Raw genomic sequence first — 15,284 nt, forward strand, 5'->3', positions numbered from 1 at the left:
AAGGCCAGGGGTTTGTCCAGGTCAGAGTGAAGTCGACCAGACACAAGAATCCAAATCTCCAAGCCTAGAATGGGCAGGACGCCGGGGCTCACGCCGCTAAACCCAGCACTTTGGGAGGCTGAAACGGGAGGATCGCTTGAGCCCAGGAATTCGAGACCAGCCTGGCCAAACATGTCAAGACTCCCCAAAAGCCCGGGCCACAACAACAACAACAAAAAATAAATAAATATATATATATATCCCTTGAGCCCGGGAAGTCGAGGCTGCGGTGAGCCAGGATCGCCCCACTGCACTCCGGCCTGGACGACAGAGCGACATCCTGTCTCAGAAAATAAAGTAAGCCTGAACTGTGCGCGGAAGGGCGGGCCTGGCGGGTCTGGTCTCCCCCTGCGGGCCACCAGAAGCCCTGCAGCCTTCAGTCGCTAGAAAGGGTAATGCCGCTTCCCCTCACAAACATGGCGGACAGGGCGTCTGAACGAGATGAACAGCCTCTCAAAAACATGGCCGCCGAGGCTGGACGGCAGCACCCCAGCAGCACCGCCTCCACGCCCCACGTGATCTCTCGCAGGGCACAGCGCGGACTGCGAAGGGTCCAACCGGAAGAATGTCCGGATTGGACATTCGGAAGAGGACCCGCCTTCCCTGGGGAATCTCTGCGCACGCGCAGAACGCTTTGACCAATGAAAACACAGAAAGCTGTTCGCGCAGTCCGCGTTGCGTCACTTCTGCCGCCCCTGTTTCAAGGGATAAGAAACCCTGCGACAAGACCTCCTCCTTTCCCAGGCGGCTGCCGAAGATGGCGGAGGTGCAGGTGCGGGCTCCGCGCGGGCCGGGGCGGCACGGGGTCGCACGGGGCCGCACGGGGCCGGGTGGGATCCAGGCCGGAATGGGGTTGCACCCTCTCTGTCCTCCTACATGTTTTGTGGAGCTTAACGTCCACAATTAAGCAAAATGGAAGTCTTTTGGGATAAGGGGCATCTGTAGGAAATGCCGCGGCTCCCTTTAGGCCTAAGGGTTGGCTACAATGCGGCATTTCCTTCTCGAGGTGAGGGTGACGGAGCTTCCAGCACAGGACAGGTATTTTACAACTAGACTTCGCTTACCTTGAACTCGGGTAGTGGCTGGGGTCCCTGGGGTCGAGTCTTGACCGAATTGGACCTTTGTGTGCTCTCAGCGATGAGGAACGCGCGGAAGTGTGACCGGGCGGTGTCGGGTCAATGAGTTTTGGCCAAAATGGAAGGTATTTTCATCCCGCCCAGTGCGCGGGCTACTTTGATCTCACGTGGAGGTGTTAATCGGGGTCCCCTGGCGCTCCGGTTGTTTTAATTCTCAATGCCTTTCTGCGGGGGGTCGAGAGAGCTGTTGGCTGCCGGATACTCAGGAATGAACTCGTTTTCCCTGGTTTTGGGGATTGGCGATTGTCCTGAGGCGTGTTACTGGAACTCGAGAGCTGTGATGAATGGTTCCACAAGGTTGGAACATCTTTTGGGCTTGCAGACAACTACGGGTCCTTTCCCTGGCTCCTGGTGTAGCTACTTAAGTAAAAAGAAGGGGTTGGCCCTGGAAAGGTTTTTTTGTCTGTGGTTGGGGCGGGGGCGGACATTTCAGAGCCAGGCCAATCTAGGCAGGTTGTGTTCACCAAGCCTGTGTCTTTGTGCCCAGCACAGTTTGCAATGATTTGCGTAGTTCGCTTAACGATATTCTCGAGGTAGATAGGGTATCCTCCTTTTACAGAGGAGGAAATTAAAGCTTGGTGATTGGTGATTTTTGGCCAAGGTCACGACTTCAGGAAGTCTGTTTGGATTTAGATTCTTTGTACCAACGCTTACAAAGCCTGTGTAATAACAAGTGTGTGCTTCATGCTTTTGCGTTAAAACAATGAGGATTTCTACTCTTTTAGTTATTTTCTGAGACGGAGTCACTGTGACGCCCAGGCTGGAGTGGAATGGTGCGATCTTGGATTATTGCAACCTCTGCTTCCCGAGTTCAAGTGATTCTCCTGCCTCAGCCTCCCGAGTAGCTGGGACTGCAGGGGCCCGCCACGACGCTCAGCTTATTTTTGTGTTTTTAGTAGAGACAGGGTTTCACCCTATTCGCCAGGATGGTCTCGAACTCCTGACCTCAAGTGATCTGCCCGCCTAGGCCTCTCAAAATGCTGGAATTACAGGCGTGAGCCCCCGCGCCCGGCCAGGATTTCTGCTCTGGAGGAAGCTGAGGTTTGGTGTCTGAGCAGTTTACCCGGGAAAGCAGAGTGACTCTATAGCAGAGCTAGCATGGACTTTTGACTACCTAATCTCATCCCACCTGAAATTCGGTTTTCTTCCAAATTAAATTCGTGGTAGGAAGACCTTGTACCTTAGAAGAGAATTAGATTGTGTTATCCTACAATTGATTGGCCACGGTGGCTCAAGCCTGTAACCCCAGCATTTTGGAAGGCTGAGGCAGGCGGATCACTTGAGCCAGGAGTACAAGAGCAGCCTAGGCAACATAACAAAACCCTGACTCAACAAAAGTACAAAAATTTGCTGCGTGTGGTGGTGTTTGCCTGTAGTCCCAGCTACTCATGAGGCCCAGGTAGGAGGATTGCTTGATCCTGGGAGGTCGACAGCCTGTGCAACAGCAAGACCCTGTCTCAAAAACAAATCCTACAGTTTATTAGCTTCAAGGTCTTCTAACTGGATAGTCAGGGGGCAGAGCCTTGCTGGTCTTCATTCAAATCCTGTTGCTTTGCAAAATGCAATCTGAGTGTAAAATCATACTCATAGAAGAAGTGAGATAGGGGGTTCAGGCCCCTTACACTGTTCGCTCACTGATCCTGAGGCAGCCTTGCTTTCTCAGCCCGTTCCCTCATCTGTAGAGTGGGGCTCTAGTGCATAGTTCCCAGCTCAGATGGCTGGGTGCAAGGCACCTTGTTGGCTGGGCAAAAGAAGGGAATGCTTGCTTGTGAGGACAATCACAGAAAGATTGTCCTTGTCTCTGAGCCCTCTTGCCCTTGTCTCCCACAGGTCCTGGTGCTTGATGGTCGAGGCCATCTCCTGGGCCGCCTGGCGGCCATCGTGGCTAAACAGGTACTGCTGGGTAAGTCGCTGCTCGCGGCCCCCTTGTCATGGGCCCCCGCTGGTGGTCGGTGATGAGCAACATTCACCATCTTTCGTTTGAGTCTCACGGCCATGAGATCAACCCCATGCACCGCTCTGAGACCTGCCAGCCACTATTCCCCAGGGTTGGGGACTCCAGGCTCAAGAAGTGGTTTTCTATTAGGCTAGCTTTTCATTTAAACACGAACTTAGCTCTGGCGAGTACTGCGCTGTGTCTGGAGGGTAACTGCACAGGCGGTGGGAGAACCCTCAGGTGGCTCGGCCCTTCCTAACCCTTTCCCTCCTTGTAGGCCGGAAGGTGGTGGTCGTACGCTGCGAAGGCATCAACATTTCTGGCAATTTCTACAGAAACAAGTGTAAGTTAGGGCCTGGGAGGAGCACTGGAGAGGGTCTCCCAATGGGGTGTTGAGACTCTGAAAGCAATTCCAGTCGTGTTGGGAGAGACTGCTTGGGGTTCCTGAGAAGGCCCTTGGAAGTGGGGTTTTGGGGGTGCTGGTAGACCGGGCGGGCCTCACACTCTCCCCTCTCCCTAGTGAAGTACCTGGCTTTCCTCCGCAAGCGGATGAACACCAACCCTTCCAGAGGCCCCTACCACTTCCGGGCCCCCAGCCGCATCTTCTGGCGGACCGTGCGAGGTGAGCGGGGCATGGGGACTGCAGGTAGTGACGGGCAGGCGGCCGGTGATGAGAACTTCTCCCACTCTCATTCGAGTTTCTCGACCATGAGATGACTCCACATGCACTACCATCTGAGGCCACCCGTGGGCCCACCTCAGCGGGGAGGGTGGCTGTCCTTATGAGCCCCTCTGACAGGGCCTGCTGTCCGTCACCCAACAGGCATGCTGCCTCACAAGACCAAGCGAGGCCAGGCTGCCCTGGACCGCCTCAAGGTGTTTGACGGCATCCCACCGCCCTACGACAAGGTGAGCTGTGCCAGCTTCCCCACAAGGCAGCAGCCTTGCCTGTGGCGTCTGTGATGTTCCGCAATTACCTACATTGTTTGATCCTCATGAAAGCAGCACTGGCTGAGACGCCTGCCCAGCCAACCCCCTTCCCTCTCTGTCCCTCCAGGGCTCTGAGCCCCTCTCTTTCTTTAACAGAAAAAGCGGATGGTGGTTCCTGCTGCCCTCAAGGTCGTGCGTCTGAAGCCTACGAGAAAGGTGAGTCCCAGCTTACGCTGCACCGTCTAGTTTGGGGATTTCAGGCCTGCTGAGGGACCCTGGGGCCCGGAGCCTGGCAGATGATGTCCTTATCTCACGATGGTCTGCGGATGTCCCTGCGGGAATGGCGACAATGCCGACGGCTTAGCTGATGCCAGGAGGGTCGGGTGGGTGCTTTTCTAACAGGCCTGCAGGGAGTAGCTGCGTTGTATCCCCAGCTGTCACTCACCTCCCAGCTCTCACCAGCTCCGGCTCCTCAGGGTGTGGGGGCTTACATGTCCTTACAACTTCATATCTTCAACCCCCAGTTTGCCTATCTGGGGCGCCTGGCTCACGAGGTTGGCTGGAAGTACCAGGCAGTGACAGCCACCTTGGAGGAGAAGAGGAAGGAGAAAGCCAAGATCCACTACAGGAAGAAGAAGCAGCTCATGGTGAGGACAGGCTGGTGCTGAGGGGGCATCTCACTCTTGGATGGGCCTGACAGGTGCTGTCTTGCCCACAGAGGACTCTTAACTGGCAAAGGACCAGCTGGGGTTGGGGTGGGATGGAGCCCGTGTGATGCGGGCAGTCGAACCCCTCCTGACCACCACCACCTGCACTTACTCTTGGCAGAGGTTACGGAAACAGGCTGAGAAGAACGTGGAGAAGAAAATTGACAAATACACACAGGTCCTCAAGACCCACGGACTCCTGGTCTGAGCCCAATAAAGACTGTTAATTCCTCATGCGTGGCCTGCCCTTCCTCCATCGTCGCCCTGGAATGTGCGGGACCCAGGGGCAGCAGTAGTCCAGGTGCCACAGGCGGCCGGGGACATAGGAAGCTGGGAGCAAGGAAAGGGTCTTAGTCACTGCCTCCCGAGGTTGCTTGAAAGCACTCAGAGAATTGTGCAGCTGTCATTTATCTATGACCAATAGGAAGAGCAACCAGTTACTGTTAGCAAAAGGGAACCAGAAGATGGGCTGCAGGGCCCTACCTTGTGAGTGGGGCATCTGTTGGACTTTCCACCTGGTCATATACTCTGCAGCTGTTAGAATGTGCAAGCACTTGGGAACAGCATGAGCTTGCTGTTGTATACAGGGTATTTCTAGAAGCAGAAATAGACTGGGAAGATGCGCAACCAAGGGGTTACAGGCATCGCCGTGCTCCTCACCTGTATTTTGTAATGAGAAATAAATTGCTTTTAACGAAATCTGGCGTCTTTGCACTGTGTCTGCTGTGGAGGCAGGCCCCTGGCAAACGGGGGGTGAGGAGCTTGAAGAGGGTAGAACAGGCTGTGCTAATACACAGGAAAGTAATTGTAACTTGCCCTAAATTGAATTATCCTTTATATATACCATTTACAAACCAAATAATTGTGGTTGGCAGTACCTGGTGCTTTCCAGTTAATGTAAAACATTCTAATTCAGCTGCAAAGTATGGACCCATCCCCCCACTGCCAGGCTGATGTAGTCCCAGCAGTCTGTAGAAACAAGTATTTTGCAAATGATAAGCACTGGAATAACAATGCTAGGCTTTATGTATGAAACCTATTAGGTCTGCCAGTCTGAATCCTGGAAAGGGCATTGATATAGAGCATTTAGTACTTGGTAGCAATTTAATAAAATGTCCCAGGTCAAAGCTTGCTGGGGTGGGCCCCATTCCCATTTTACTGATGTCCAGCAGTCAGGTCATACCCAGGGCTTTACCACACTCAGCCTAAATACTAATACGTCATACCCAGGGCTTTAACACACTTAGCCTAAATACTAAAGGTAAACATGCTGTGAAGTAAAGGAAGCTGGATTCATGCTGTCCTTGGCAATTGGATGCCAAGACTCAGGGATAACCCTTTGGTAGTTGTGTACTACATGTACAACATAACCCCAGAGAAAGATGAGTGGACAGTGCTATGCTTTGTGTTGACAGATTATAACTTGCCACACCATTCCATCATGGGCTTATTAACCTTTCCAGAAAAGTCGAACCACAGTGGCTTGTGTTTTCCCTGAGAATCAGTGAACATGGGTGGTGCCTAGCCCTGCAAGAGTCCCCACATGGGTTCTCGTTCACCAGCGAAGCCTACTCCGGGAATAATCAGACTTAAAACATAATCTTTTTCTTTTTTGTTTTTGAGACGGAGTCTCGCTCTGTCGCCCAGGCTGGAGTGCAGTGGCGTGATCTCCACTCACTGCAAGCTCTGCCACCTCCCGGGTTAACGCCATTCTCCTGCCTCAGCCTCTCTAGAAGCTGGGACTACAGGCGCCCGCCACCACACCCGGCTAATTTTTTTGTATTTTCAGTAGAGACAGTTTCACCATGTTCACCAGGATGGTCTCGATCAGGTGACCTTGTGATCCGCCTGCCTTGGCCTCCCAAAGTGCTGGGATTACAGGCATGAGCCACCGCCTCCGGCTTTATTATTATTATTATTTATTTTATTTATTTATTTATCTTTTTGAGACGGAGTCTCGCTCTGTTGCCCAGGCTGGAGCACAGTGGCCGGATCTCAGCTCACTGCAAGCTCCGCCTCCCGGGTTTACGCCATTCTCCTGCCTCAGCCTCCCGAGTAGCTGGGACTACAGGCGCCCGCCACCTCGCCTGGCTAGTTTTTTGTATTTCATAGCGGAGACGGGGTTTCACCGGGTTAGCCAGGATGGTCTCGATCTCCTGACCTTGTGATCCGCCCGTCTCGGCCTCCCAAAGTGCTGGGATTACAGGCTTGAGCCACCGCGCCCGGCCAGCTCCGGCTTTAAAGCATAATCTTAAACTTCACAAACTCCATGTGAAATAGTACAATTACCCTCCAAAAGCATGATCCAGGCCGGGCGCGGTGGCTCAAGCCTGTAATCCCAGCACTTTGGGAGGCCGAGACGGGCGGATCACGAGGTCAGGAGATCGAGACCATCCTGGCTAACACGGTGAAACCCCGTCTCTACTAAAAAATACAAAAAACTAGCCGGGCGAGGTGGCGGGCGCCTGTAGTCCCAGCTACTCGGGAGGCTGAGGCAGGAGAATGGCGTGAATCCGGGAGGCGGAGCTTGCAGTGAGCTGAGATCCGGCCACTGCACTCCAGCCTGGGCGGTTCAAAAAAAAAAAAAAAAAAAAAGCATGATCCATTAGCAAATGGGAAAGTGGGCTTTAAAAAACTTAAGATTTTTTTTTTTTTTTTTTTTGAGACGGAGTCTCGCTCTGTCGCCCAGGCTGGAGTGCAGTGGCGCGATCTCGGCTCACTGCAAGCTCCGCCTTCCGGGTTCCCGCCATTCTCCTGCCTCAGCCTCCTGAGTAGCTGGGACTACAGGCGCCCGCCACCGCGCCCGGCTAATTTTTTGTATTTTTAGTAGAGACGGGGTTTCACTGTGGTCTCGATCTCCTGACCTTGTGATCCGCCCGCCTCGGCCTCCCAAAGTGCTGGGATTACAGGCTTGAGCCACCGCGCCCGGCCTTTTTTTTTTTTTTTTTGAGACGGAGTCTCACATGATCTTGGCTCGCTGCAACCTCTGCCTTCTGAGTACAAGTGATCCTCCTGCCTCAGCCTCTCTAGTAGCTGGGACCGCAGGCACGTACCAACACACCCAGCTAAGTTTTGTATTTTTAGTAGAGATGGGGTTTCACCATTTGGGCCAGGATGGTCTCGATCTCTTGACCTTGTGATCTGCCCGCCTCAGCGTCCCAAAGTGCTAGGATTATAGGCGTGAGCCACTGCACCCAGCTAAAAATTTTTAAGATTTTGAGAAGACACCATCAGGAAAGACAAGTCACAGACTAGGAGAAAATATAAGTCATCTCTATTTGAAGTTCTTGTATCCTGCTATAAAGAACTCTTGGCCAGGAGCTGTGGCTCATGCCTGTAATCCCAGCATTTTGGGAGGCCAAGGCAGGAGGATCACTTGAGGCCAGGAGTTTGAGATCAGCCTGGCCAACATGGTGAAACTTCATCTCGACTAAAAATACAAAAATTAGCTGGACGTGCCAGTGGGCACCTGTAATCCCAGCTAGTCAGGAGGCTGAGGCCGGAGAATCACTTGAATCCGGGAGGCCGAGGTTGCAGGGAGCCGAGATCTCGCCATTGCACTCCAGCCTGGGAACAAGACCGAAACTGCGTCTCAAAAAAAAAAAAAAAAAACTCTTACATGATGTGGTGGCTCACACCTGTAACCCCAACCATTTGAAGTGGGAGGACTGGCTTGAGTCCAGGAGTTTGAATCCAGAGGGGGCAGCATAGGGAGACTCTGAGTTAACAAGAACTTTTTGTTTTTGAGACAGCGTCTCACTCTGTTACTCATCCTGGAGTGCTGAGATCCCAAAGTGCTGGGATTACAGGTGTGAGCCACCGTGCCTGGCCAAGAAATTTTTTAAAAATTAGCCAGGCATGGGGCGGGCATGTTGGCTTACGCCTGTAATCCTAGCACTTGGGAGGCCGAGGCAGGCGGATCACGAGGTCAGGAGATCTAGACCATCTGGCCGACACGGTGAAACCCCGTCTCTACTAAAAATACAAAAAAATTAGCCGGGCGTGGTGGCGGGCTCCTGTAGTCCCAGCTACACAGGAGGCTGAGGCAGGAGAATGGCATGAACCTGGGGGGGTGGAGCTTGCAGTGAGCCGAGATCGTGCCGCTGCACTCCAGCCTGGGCGACAGAGTGAGACCTCGGCTCAAAAAAAAAAAAAAAAAAAAATTAGCCAGGCATGGTTGGCATATGCCTGTGGTCCCAGCTACTCAGGAGGCTAAGGTGGGAAGATCCCTTGAGCCCAAGAATTCAAGACCAGTCTGGGCAATACAGACAGACCCCATATCTACCAAAAATATTAAGCTGAGCATGTTGGTGGGTGCCTGTGGTCCCAGCTACTTGGGATTCTGAGATGGGAGGATTGCTTGAGCCAGGGAGGTTGAGGCTGTAGTGAGATGTGATCACACCACTGCACTAGAGCTTGGTCAACAGAGTGAGATGAGATCCTGTTTAAAATTAAATAAATACGGCCAGGCACAGTGGCTCACACTTATAATCCCAGCACTTTGGGAGGCCAAGGCAGGTGGATCACTTGAGGTCAGGAGTTGCAGACAAGCCTGGCCAACATGGTGAAACCCCATCTCTATTAAAAATACAAAATATTAGGCATGGTGGCGCATGCCTATAATCCCAACTACTCTGGAGGCTGAAGCAGGATAATCACTTGAATCCAGGAGGCGGAAGTTGCAGTGAGTCGAGATTGTGCCACCGCACTCCAGCCTGGGCAACAGAGCGAGACTCCATCCCAAAAATAAAAATAAAAAAGCACCAAAACTTTTGAGATACACACACACACACACACACACACACACACACACACACAGAGAGAGAGAGAGAGAGAGAGAAAACCTCTGTCTATAACAGCAATGTCCAGCAAAACTTGGTATTTTTTTTTGGGGGGGGGAGATTGAGTCTCACTCTGTCACCCAGGCTGGAGTGCAGTGGCACGATCTCAGCTCACTGCAACCTCCGCCTCCCGGATTCAAATGATTCTCCTACCTCAGCCTCCCAAGTAGCTGGGACTACAGGTTCATGCCACCATGCCCAGCTAATTTTTTTTTTTTTTTTTTTTTTGTTGAGACAGAGTCTCGCTTTGAGGCCCAGACTGGAGTGCAGTGGCCGGATCTCAGCTCACTGCAAGCTCCGCCTCCCGGGTTCACGCCATTCTCCTGCCTCAGCCTCCCGAGTAGCTGGGACTACAGATGCCCGCCACCTCGCCCGGCTAGGTTTTTGTATTTTTTAGTAGAGACGGGGTTTCACCGTGTTAGCCAGGATGGTCTCGATCTCCTGACCTTGTGATCCGCCCGCCTCGGCCTCCCAAAGTGCTGGGACTACAGGGATGAGCCAGCACGCCCGGCCTGTTTTGTTTTTTTTTTTTTTTGTTTTTTTTTTTAATTTAATGTTCTATAGCTGCACTAATTGATAGACAATACACAAGCCACTAACCCCACCTGTGGCTACTGAGCACTTAAATATGAATAGAGTGAGGCTGGGTGCCGTCTCACACGTGTTCCCAGAACTTTGGGAGGCCTCCGGAGAATCACTCGAGCCCAGGAGTTGGAGACCAGTCTGGGTAATATGGTGAGATCTTGTCTCTACTAAAAATAAAATAAATTAGCTGGGCATGGTGACACACACACATAGTCCCAGCTACTTGGGAGGCTGAGGTGGGAGGACTACCTGAGGCTGGGGAGGTCGAGGTTGCAGTTAGCTATGATTGAGCCACTGCACTCTAACCTGGGCGACAGAGACCCTAGGAAGTCTCTAAAAATACACAAAATACTGTCATTATTCAGCTATTTAGACTTGCGCTGTTCAACACAGTAGCCTTTAGCCACATGTGGCTATTTAGATATAACAGTCAAATTTAAAATTTTAGGTCCTCGGCTGGGTGCGGTGGCTCATGCCTGTAATCCCAGCACTTTCCGAGGCCGAGGCGGGTGGATCACCTGAAGCCATGAGTTCGAGACCAGCCTGGCCAACATAGCAAAACCCCCATCTCTACTAAAAATACAAAAATTAGCCTGGCGTGGTGGCGCGTGCCTGTAATCCCAGCTACTCAGGAAGCTGAGGCAGGAGAATCGCTTGAATCCTGGAGGCGGAGGTTGCAGTGAGCTCATATCGCGCCACTGCACCCCATCCTGGGTAACAGGGCAAGACTCCATTTCAAGAAAAAAAAAATTAGGTCCTCAGTCGTAAAAGTCACGTTTCGAGTGCCAGTCACTACCGTATCCACCAGCGCAGATACAGAAAATTTCCATCACATAAAGTTCTACTAGACGATCCTGTTATCGACAGAAAACCAGCAGAAGGATCGCTCCACCGCAACCCCTGGCACCAATTAAATCACCATCTGCGGATGAAATGAGAAAAGTAGCTTGCTTTCTCTCTTTTTTTTTTTTTCTTCCTTTTTTTTGAGTCGGGCTCGCTCCGTCGCCCAGGCTGGAATGCAGTGGCGCAATCATAGCTCACTGCAGCCATGACCTCCCCGGCTCAAGCGATCCTCCTGCCTCGACCTCCCAAAGTGTTGTGATTACAGGCGCGGCCACTGCACTCGGCGAGAGTAACTTTCACTGCACTTCTGAAAGCTCGTGGGCAGCTCCTGCCCCTAACAAAGATGGCGACACCGCCACACATGCTCCTAGCACTCTCCGGCGGCCTGCCCTTCAAAAAGACGGCCGCCGCCTCATCCAGTTTGAGGGCCGAACGAACACAGCCACGCGGTATCCAAATCCCACGGGAGCCTACGCCGCGCAGAAACAGGATGGACTCCGTACGACTCTCGCGATAATACGGGCGGGCTGAAGGCTGCTCACATCTTACCAGCCTGAATAATCGCGCCCGGCGCCGTGGGGCCTAAGACTCTCGCGAGACAGTATGCACCACTTCCCGCCCGTCAGTCCTTCACGGTCCCCGAACCGCCTGCTGGTTGAAGTGCAGCCTGTCAATCAGAGTCGCGCTCGAGGCCCCGCCCAAGGCCGTGTACGCCGCTCCTTACGTAAGTTCCTCTCCAGCCCCTGCGTAGTCGATAAGGAAACCCGGACGCCACTGCCGCTTTCTTTTTTCAGGCCGGCCGGGAAGATGGCGGACATTCAGGTGTGGGCTCGAGGCTTGGTGTCAGGCTGCAGGGTCCGCCCTGGCCTTCAGGGGCGTATCCGGGAGGGCAGAGCCGGGCGCCCAAGTTCGGGGGTTAATTCCGGGCGTCCGTGATTATTTTCCAGAGATTAGCTGGGGCGGAGGGCGCATGCTTTTGCCTGTTTCTAGACGAGTGCTTCCTAATTCCTGGGGGCTCCGGGCGTTAATGGAGGCTCAAGCGTTTTAGGACTTACCTTCTTAAAAACCAAGTTTAAGAAGGTTTTCTTGGAGTTTTCCGGTCTTAAGGGTTAATTCTATGGAAAAGGACTCCTAAGGGCGAATCCAAGGAGCCTGCCGTTTGGTATTTAATTCTGAGTTTTTATGTACCACATAAGGAGTGAATTCTGGGTGGGCGACCTTGGGTCTTGGAGAGTGATCCTCGCTGAAAGATGTCCAGGGTGAGAGGGGTGGTCCTGGTTTAGAGGATGAATTTTGCAAGCCCTGGGAGGCCTTCTGGAGTATATAAATTGAAATAACCTCGGGCTTAGATCTGAGTATGAATTACAGGTAAGGTCGGGGTGGTCGTGTCTTAGAGGGTGATTCTGGGGCACCAGGCCTTGGAGGCCAGCGCTTTGCAAGTAAATGTAGAGAATGGGGTCTGGGAGGTTCTGGGAAGGTCTCTAGGGCTGGTTGCTGCCGGCTGCAAACTTAGCAGCTCATCAGTTTTCTCATACCTGTAGACTGAGCGTGCCTACCAAAAGCAGCCGACCATCTTTCAAAACAAGAAGAGGGTCCTGCTGGGAGAAACTGGCAAGGAGAAGCTCCCGCGGTACTACAAGAACATCGGTCTGGGCTTCAAGACACCCAAAGAGGTGCGGGGAACCTCAGAAGAAAGAAGGGGACCGTGGCGTCCCTGCACGTGTGCCCACATCGAGTTGCGTCTGAGTGGCCGGTCCCGGGGCTGATGGGAATTGTAGTTCGCTTCCCTGGGGCCACGCCCCCGGCTCTTTTCAGGAACCGCCTGCCCAAGGCTCACTCTTTTCTCTTTCCTATCCGTTCAGGCTATTGAGGGCACTTACATTGACAAGAAATGCCCCTTCACTGGTAATGTCTCCATTCGAGGGCGGATCCTCTCTGGTAAGTGCGGGAGTTCTTGGTGTCTGGGGCCTGAAATACTGAAAGAAGGGGCTTGGGGCCCAGACTCCTGGGTCCTGGGTGAGAGAGGTGGTTGGGAATGCAAACTTGTGGGTACAGGCAGGGGCATTGGCAGATGATGTCGGTTTTCACGATGGTCTTCAGATGCCCACGTGGGCACTGCTGAGAAAGCCACTTGGTTAAAACTGATGCCGGAAACAGGGCTTCTTGGGATTCCTGCTCAGCTGCTGCTGACTCCCAGCATGCCCCAGGTTACCCATGGCCCTCTTTCCCATGGGACTTGACCTAGGATCTGCCCCTGCTCCTAGGTGTGGTGACGAAGATGAAGATGCAGAGGACCATTGTCATCCGCCGAGACTACCTCCACTACATCCGCAAGTACAACCGCTTCGAGAAGCGCCACAAGAACATGTCTGTGCACCTGTCCCCCTGCTTCAGGTGAGCACGGTGGCCCATCAGGTTGCTCAGGCCAATTTAAGGCCAACTGAGGGAGTGAGTGACTGAGGTGGCATCTCTGGGAAGCCCCAGAGTCTCAGGATTTCTATATTATATGTTCTTCAGAATCAAAGTGTTCCACAGGTTGAATATCTCTGTCTGAAACGCTTGGGACCAGATTTTGGAATGTTCTCATATGCATAATGAGATGTTTTGGGAATGTGACATATGACATAGGTCTAAACACGAAGCTCATTTGTTTCATGTCCATCTTACACAGCCTGAAAGTAATCTTAAGCAGTACATTTTATAATTCTGTGTGTGAAACAAAGTTTGCATACATTGAACCATGGGAAAGCAAAGGTGTCATGCTGGTACGCAAAAAATGTCTGATTTTAGCTGGGTACCGGGCTCAAGCCAGTCATCCTAGCACTGTAGGAGGCTGAGGCAAGAGGATCCCTTGAGCCCAGGAGTTTGAGACCAGCCTGGGCACATGGCAAAACCCACTACAGAAAATACAAAAGTTTGCCAGGTGTGGTAGCATGTGCTGTAGTCCTAGGTCTTCAGGAGGCTGGGGTGGGAGGATTGCTTGAGCCCAGAAAGTGGAGGCTGCAGTGAGCCGAGATGGCACCACTACTCTCCAGCCTGGGCAACAGAGTAAGACCCTGTCTCTCCCAGACACACACACAAAATTCAGATTTTGCAGCATTTCAGAATTTTTGGATTAGGGGTGCTGAACCTGTAATAGACAGGTGCCTTGGAACCAAAAGGTTACACCAGATGGGAACCTCAGAAATGTTGGAATTAAACGTTTGTTCATTCCCTCAGCGTGTTTTATTTAGAGCTTATCACGTGCCAAGTTTGGTGTGAGATGCTGGGGGTTCAGTGGTGAGCCAGGGACAAAGTCCTGCTTCCTCAGAGGGCACCTTCAGGCAGGGTGGGTGCCAGATGTCAGCCAGGTACAATGAGGGTGGGGATGTGGGCAGCTGATAATGGTGGCCCTCTGGGCGGGAGGATCTTGGGAGCAAGGTGAGAAGTCCTGTGGGCAGGGATGAGGGTGGCCCGAACTGATGCTGAGCGGTAAGGGGCCTGTGGTCGTGGGTGCTACAGGATCCCCCTGCTGCTCTGCTGGAGTGGGGTGGTGAGGAGGCCACTGACAACCTGGGGGCCTCCAGTTTGTTTGTGAAATGGAGCTCGTCCACCCCAGCAGTCCTTAGAAGGGTGGTCGCCTGCTCTGCGTACAGCGTTGAGCTTGGTACTTGGCACAAAGTTTGTACCAAAGAATGAGAGGGAGGTTGAATTGGCAAATAGATCTCGGTTAGGGTTTGGTGGAGCCAAAGCAGAGAGCCTTCAGCCTGGCGAAGGGGAGGGAGGGCCTCCTGGGGTCCGCCGGGGTGGCCCCTCCTGAGGACATGGCCTTACCTGCCTCCACAGGGACGTCCAGATCGGTGACATCGTCACAGTGGGTGAGTGTCGGCCCCTGAGCAAGACAGTGCGCTTCAACGTGCTCAAGGTCACCAAGGCTGCCGGCACCAAGAAGCAGTTCCAGAAGTTCTGAGGCTGGACATCGGCCCGCTCCCCACAATGAAATAAAGTTATTTTCTCATTCCCAGGCCAGACTTGGGATCTCTGTGCCTTTACCAGAGCACTAGGGGGATGGGGGTGTCCCTCGGGGAATTGAGCAAGGCTGCTGTCAGGCCTCCTGCCCATGTCTGTGGGTGAGGACAGTGGAGCCTGAGATGCCTGTCTTCCCCTGGGTCTCCTGTTTTGGTCCTTGTCACCTTTTCGGTGTCTGAATAAGGCTGATTACCTGGTGTGCTGTCCTCCCGCGTCACCTTTTTGGTGTCTGAATAAGGCTGATTACCTGGTGTGCTGT

The 15,284-nt window shown here is 52.9% G+C and overlaps 2 protein-coding genes, 2 long non-coding RNA genes and 5 other non-coding genes across 19 annotated transcripts; 8 read left to right on the forward strand and 1 right to left on the reverse strand.

The window, feature by feature from the left end:
* The first annotated feature begins 774 nt into the window (after positions 1-774).
* On the forward strand, positions 775-5,447 carry RPL13A (ribosomal protein L13a). Of its 10 annotated transcripts, none has more exons than XM_077975814.1 (9): positions 775-811; positions 1,175-1,240; positions 3,006-3,078; positions 3,389-3,454; positions 3,632-3,733; positions 3,935-4,020; positions 4,198-4,257; positions 4,566-4,688; positions 4,870-5,447. In XM_077975814.1, exons 5-9 carry the CDS (start codon positions 3,661-3,663, stop codon positions 4,954-4,956), a joined length of 429 nt encoding a protein of 142 aa, XP_077831940.1. In that variant the 5' UTR covers positions 775-811; positions 1,175-1,240; positions 3,006-3,078; positions 3,389-3,454; positions 3,632-3,660; the 3' UTR covers positions 4,957-5,447.
* LOC114674244 (small nucleolar RNA Z195/SNORD33/SNORD32 family) lies at positions 3,121-3,204 on the forward strand. Its single transcript, XR_003725260.2, has one exon. It is a non-coding gene; the product is annotated as a small nucleolar RNA Z195/SNORD33/SNORD32 family (small nucleolar RNA).
* On the forward strand, positions 3,772-3,856 carry LOC114674243 (small nucleolar RNA Z195/SNORD33/SNORD32 family). The gene has a single exon (XR_003725259.2). It is a non-coding gene; the product is annotated as a small nucleolar RNA Z195/SNORD33/SNORD32 family (small nucleolar RNA).
* Positions 4,063-4,133, forward strand: LOC114674245 (small nucleolar RNA SNORD34). Its single transcript, XR_003725261.1, has one exon. It is a non-coding gene; the product is annotated as a small nucleolar RNA SNORD34 (small nucleolar RNA).
* LOC114674248 (small nucleolar RNA SNORD35) lies at positions 4,333-4,418 on the forward strand. The gene has a single exon (XR_003725263.1). It is a non-coding gene; the product is annotated as a small nucleolar RNA SNORD35 (small nucleolar RNA).
* Positions 5,448-7,679: 2,232 nt separating the features above from the next.
* On the forward strand, positions 7,680-11,652 carry LOC144337267 (uncharacterized). 2 transcript variants are annotated; one of them, XR_013410121.1, is made up of 3 exons: positions 7,680-7,842; positions 9,103-9,266; positions 10,820-11,652. It is a non-coding gene; the product is annotated as an uncharacterized LOC144337267 (long non-coding RNA). The 2 variants fall into 2 exon arrangements; XR_013410122.1 differs by having other exon boundaries at positions 7,680-7,822; positions 9,079-9,266.
* A 128-nt stretch (positions 11,653-11,780) lies between these two features.
* RPS11 (ribosomal protein S11) lies at positions 11,781-15,020 on the forward strand. The gene is given in 5 exon segments (NM_001195754.1): positions 11,781-11,839; positions 12,559-12,690; positions 12,880-12,955; positions 13,282-13,411; positions 14,843-15,020. Coding segments are annotated over 5 exon segments (477 nt in total). The 5' UTR covers positions 11,781-11,824; the 3' UTR covers positions 14,967-15,020.
* On the forward strand, positions 13,084-13,171 carry LOC114675583 (small nucleolar RNA SNORD35). Its single transcript, XR_003726520.1, has one exon. It is a non-coding gene; the product is annotated as a small nucleolar RNA SNORD35 (small nucleolar RNA).
* LOC144337247 (uncharacterized) lies at positions 14,220-14,983 on the reverse strand. The gene is made up of 2 exons (XR_013410096.1): positions 14,831-14,983; positions 14,220-14,447 (listed from the first exon to the last, which is right to left on the reverse strand). It is a non-coding gene; the product is annotated as an uncharacterized LOC144337247 (long non-coding RNA).
* Positions 15,021-15,284: the final 264 nt, after the last annotated feature.

This window comes from Macaca mulatta, chromosome 19 (genome assembly GCF_049350105.2).
Source record: "Macaca mulatta isolate MMU2019108-1 chromosome 19, T2T-MMU8v2.0, whole genome shotgun sequence".
Lineage (NCBI taxonomy): Eukaryota > Metazoa > Chordata > Mammalia > Primates > Cercopithecidae > Macaca > Macaca mulatta.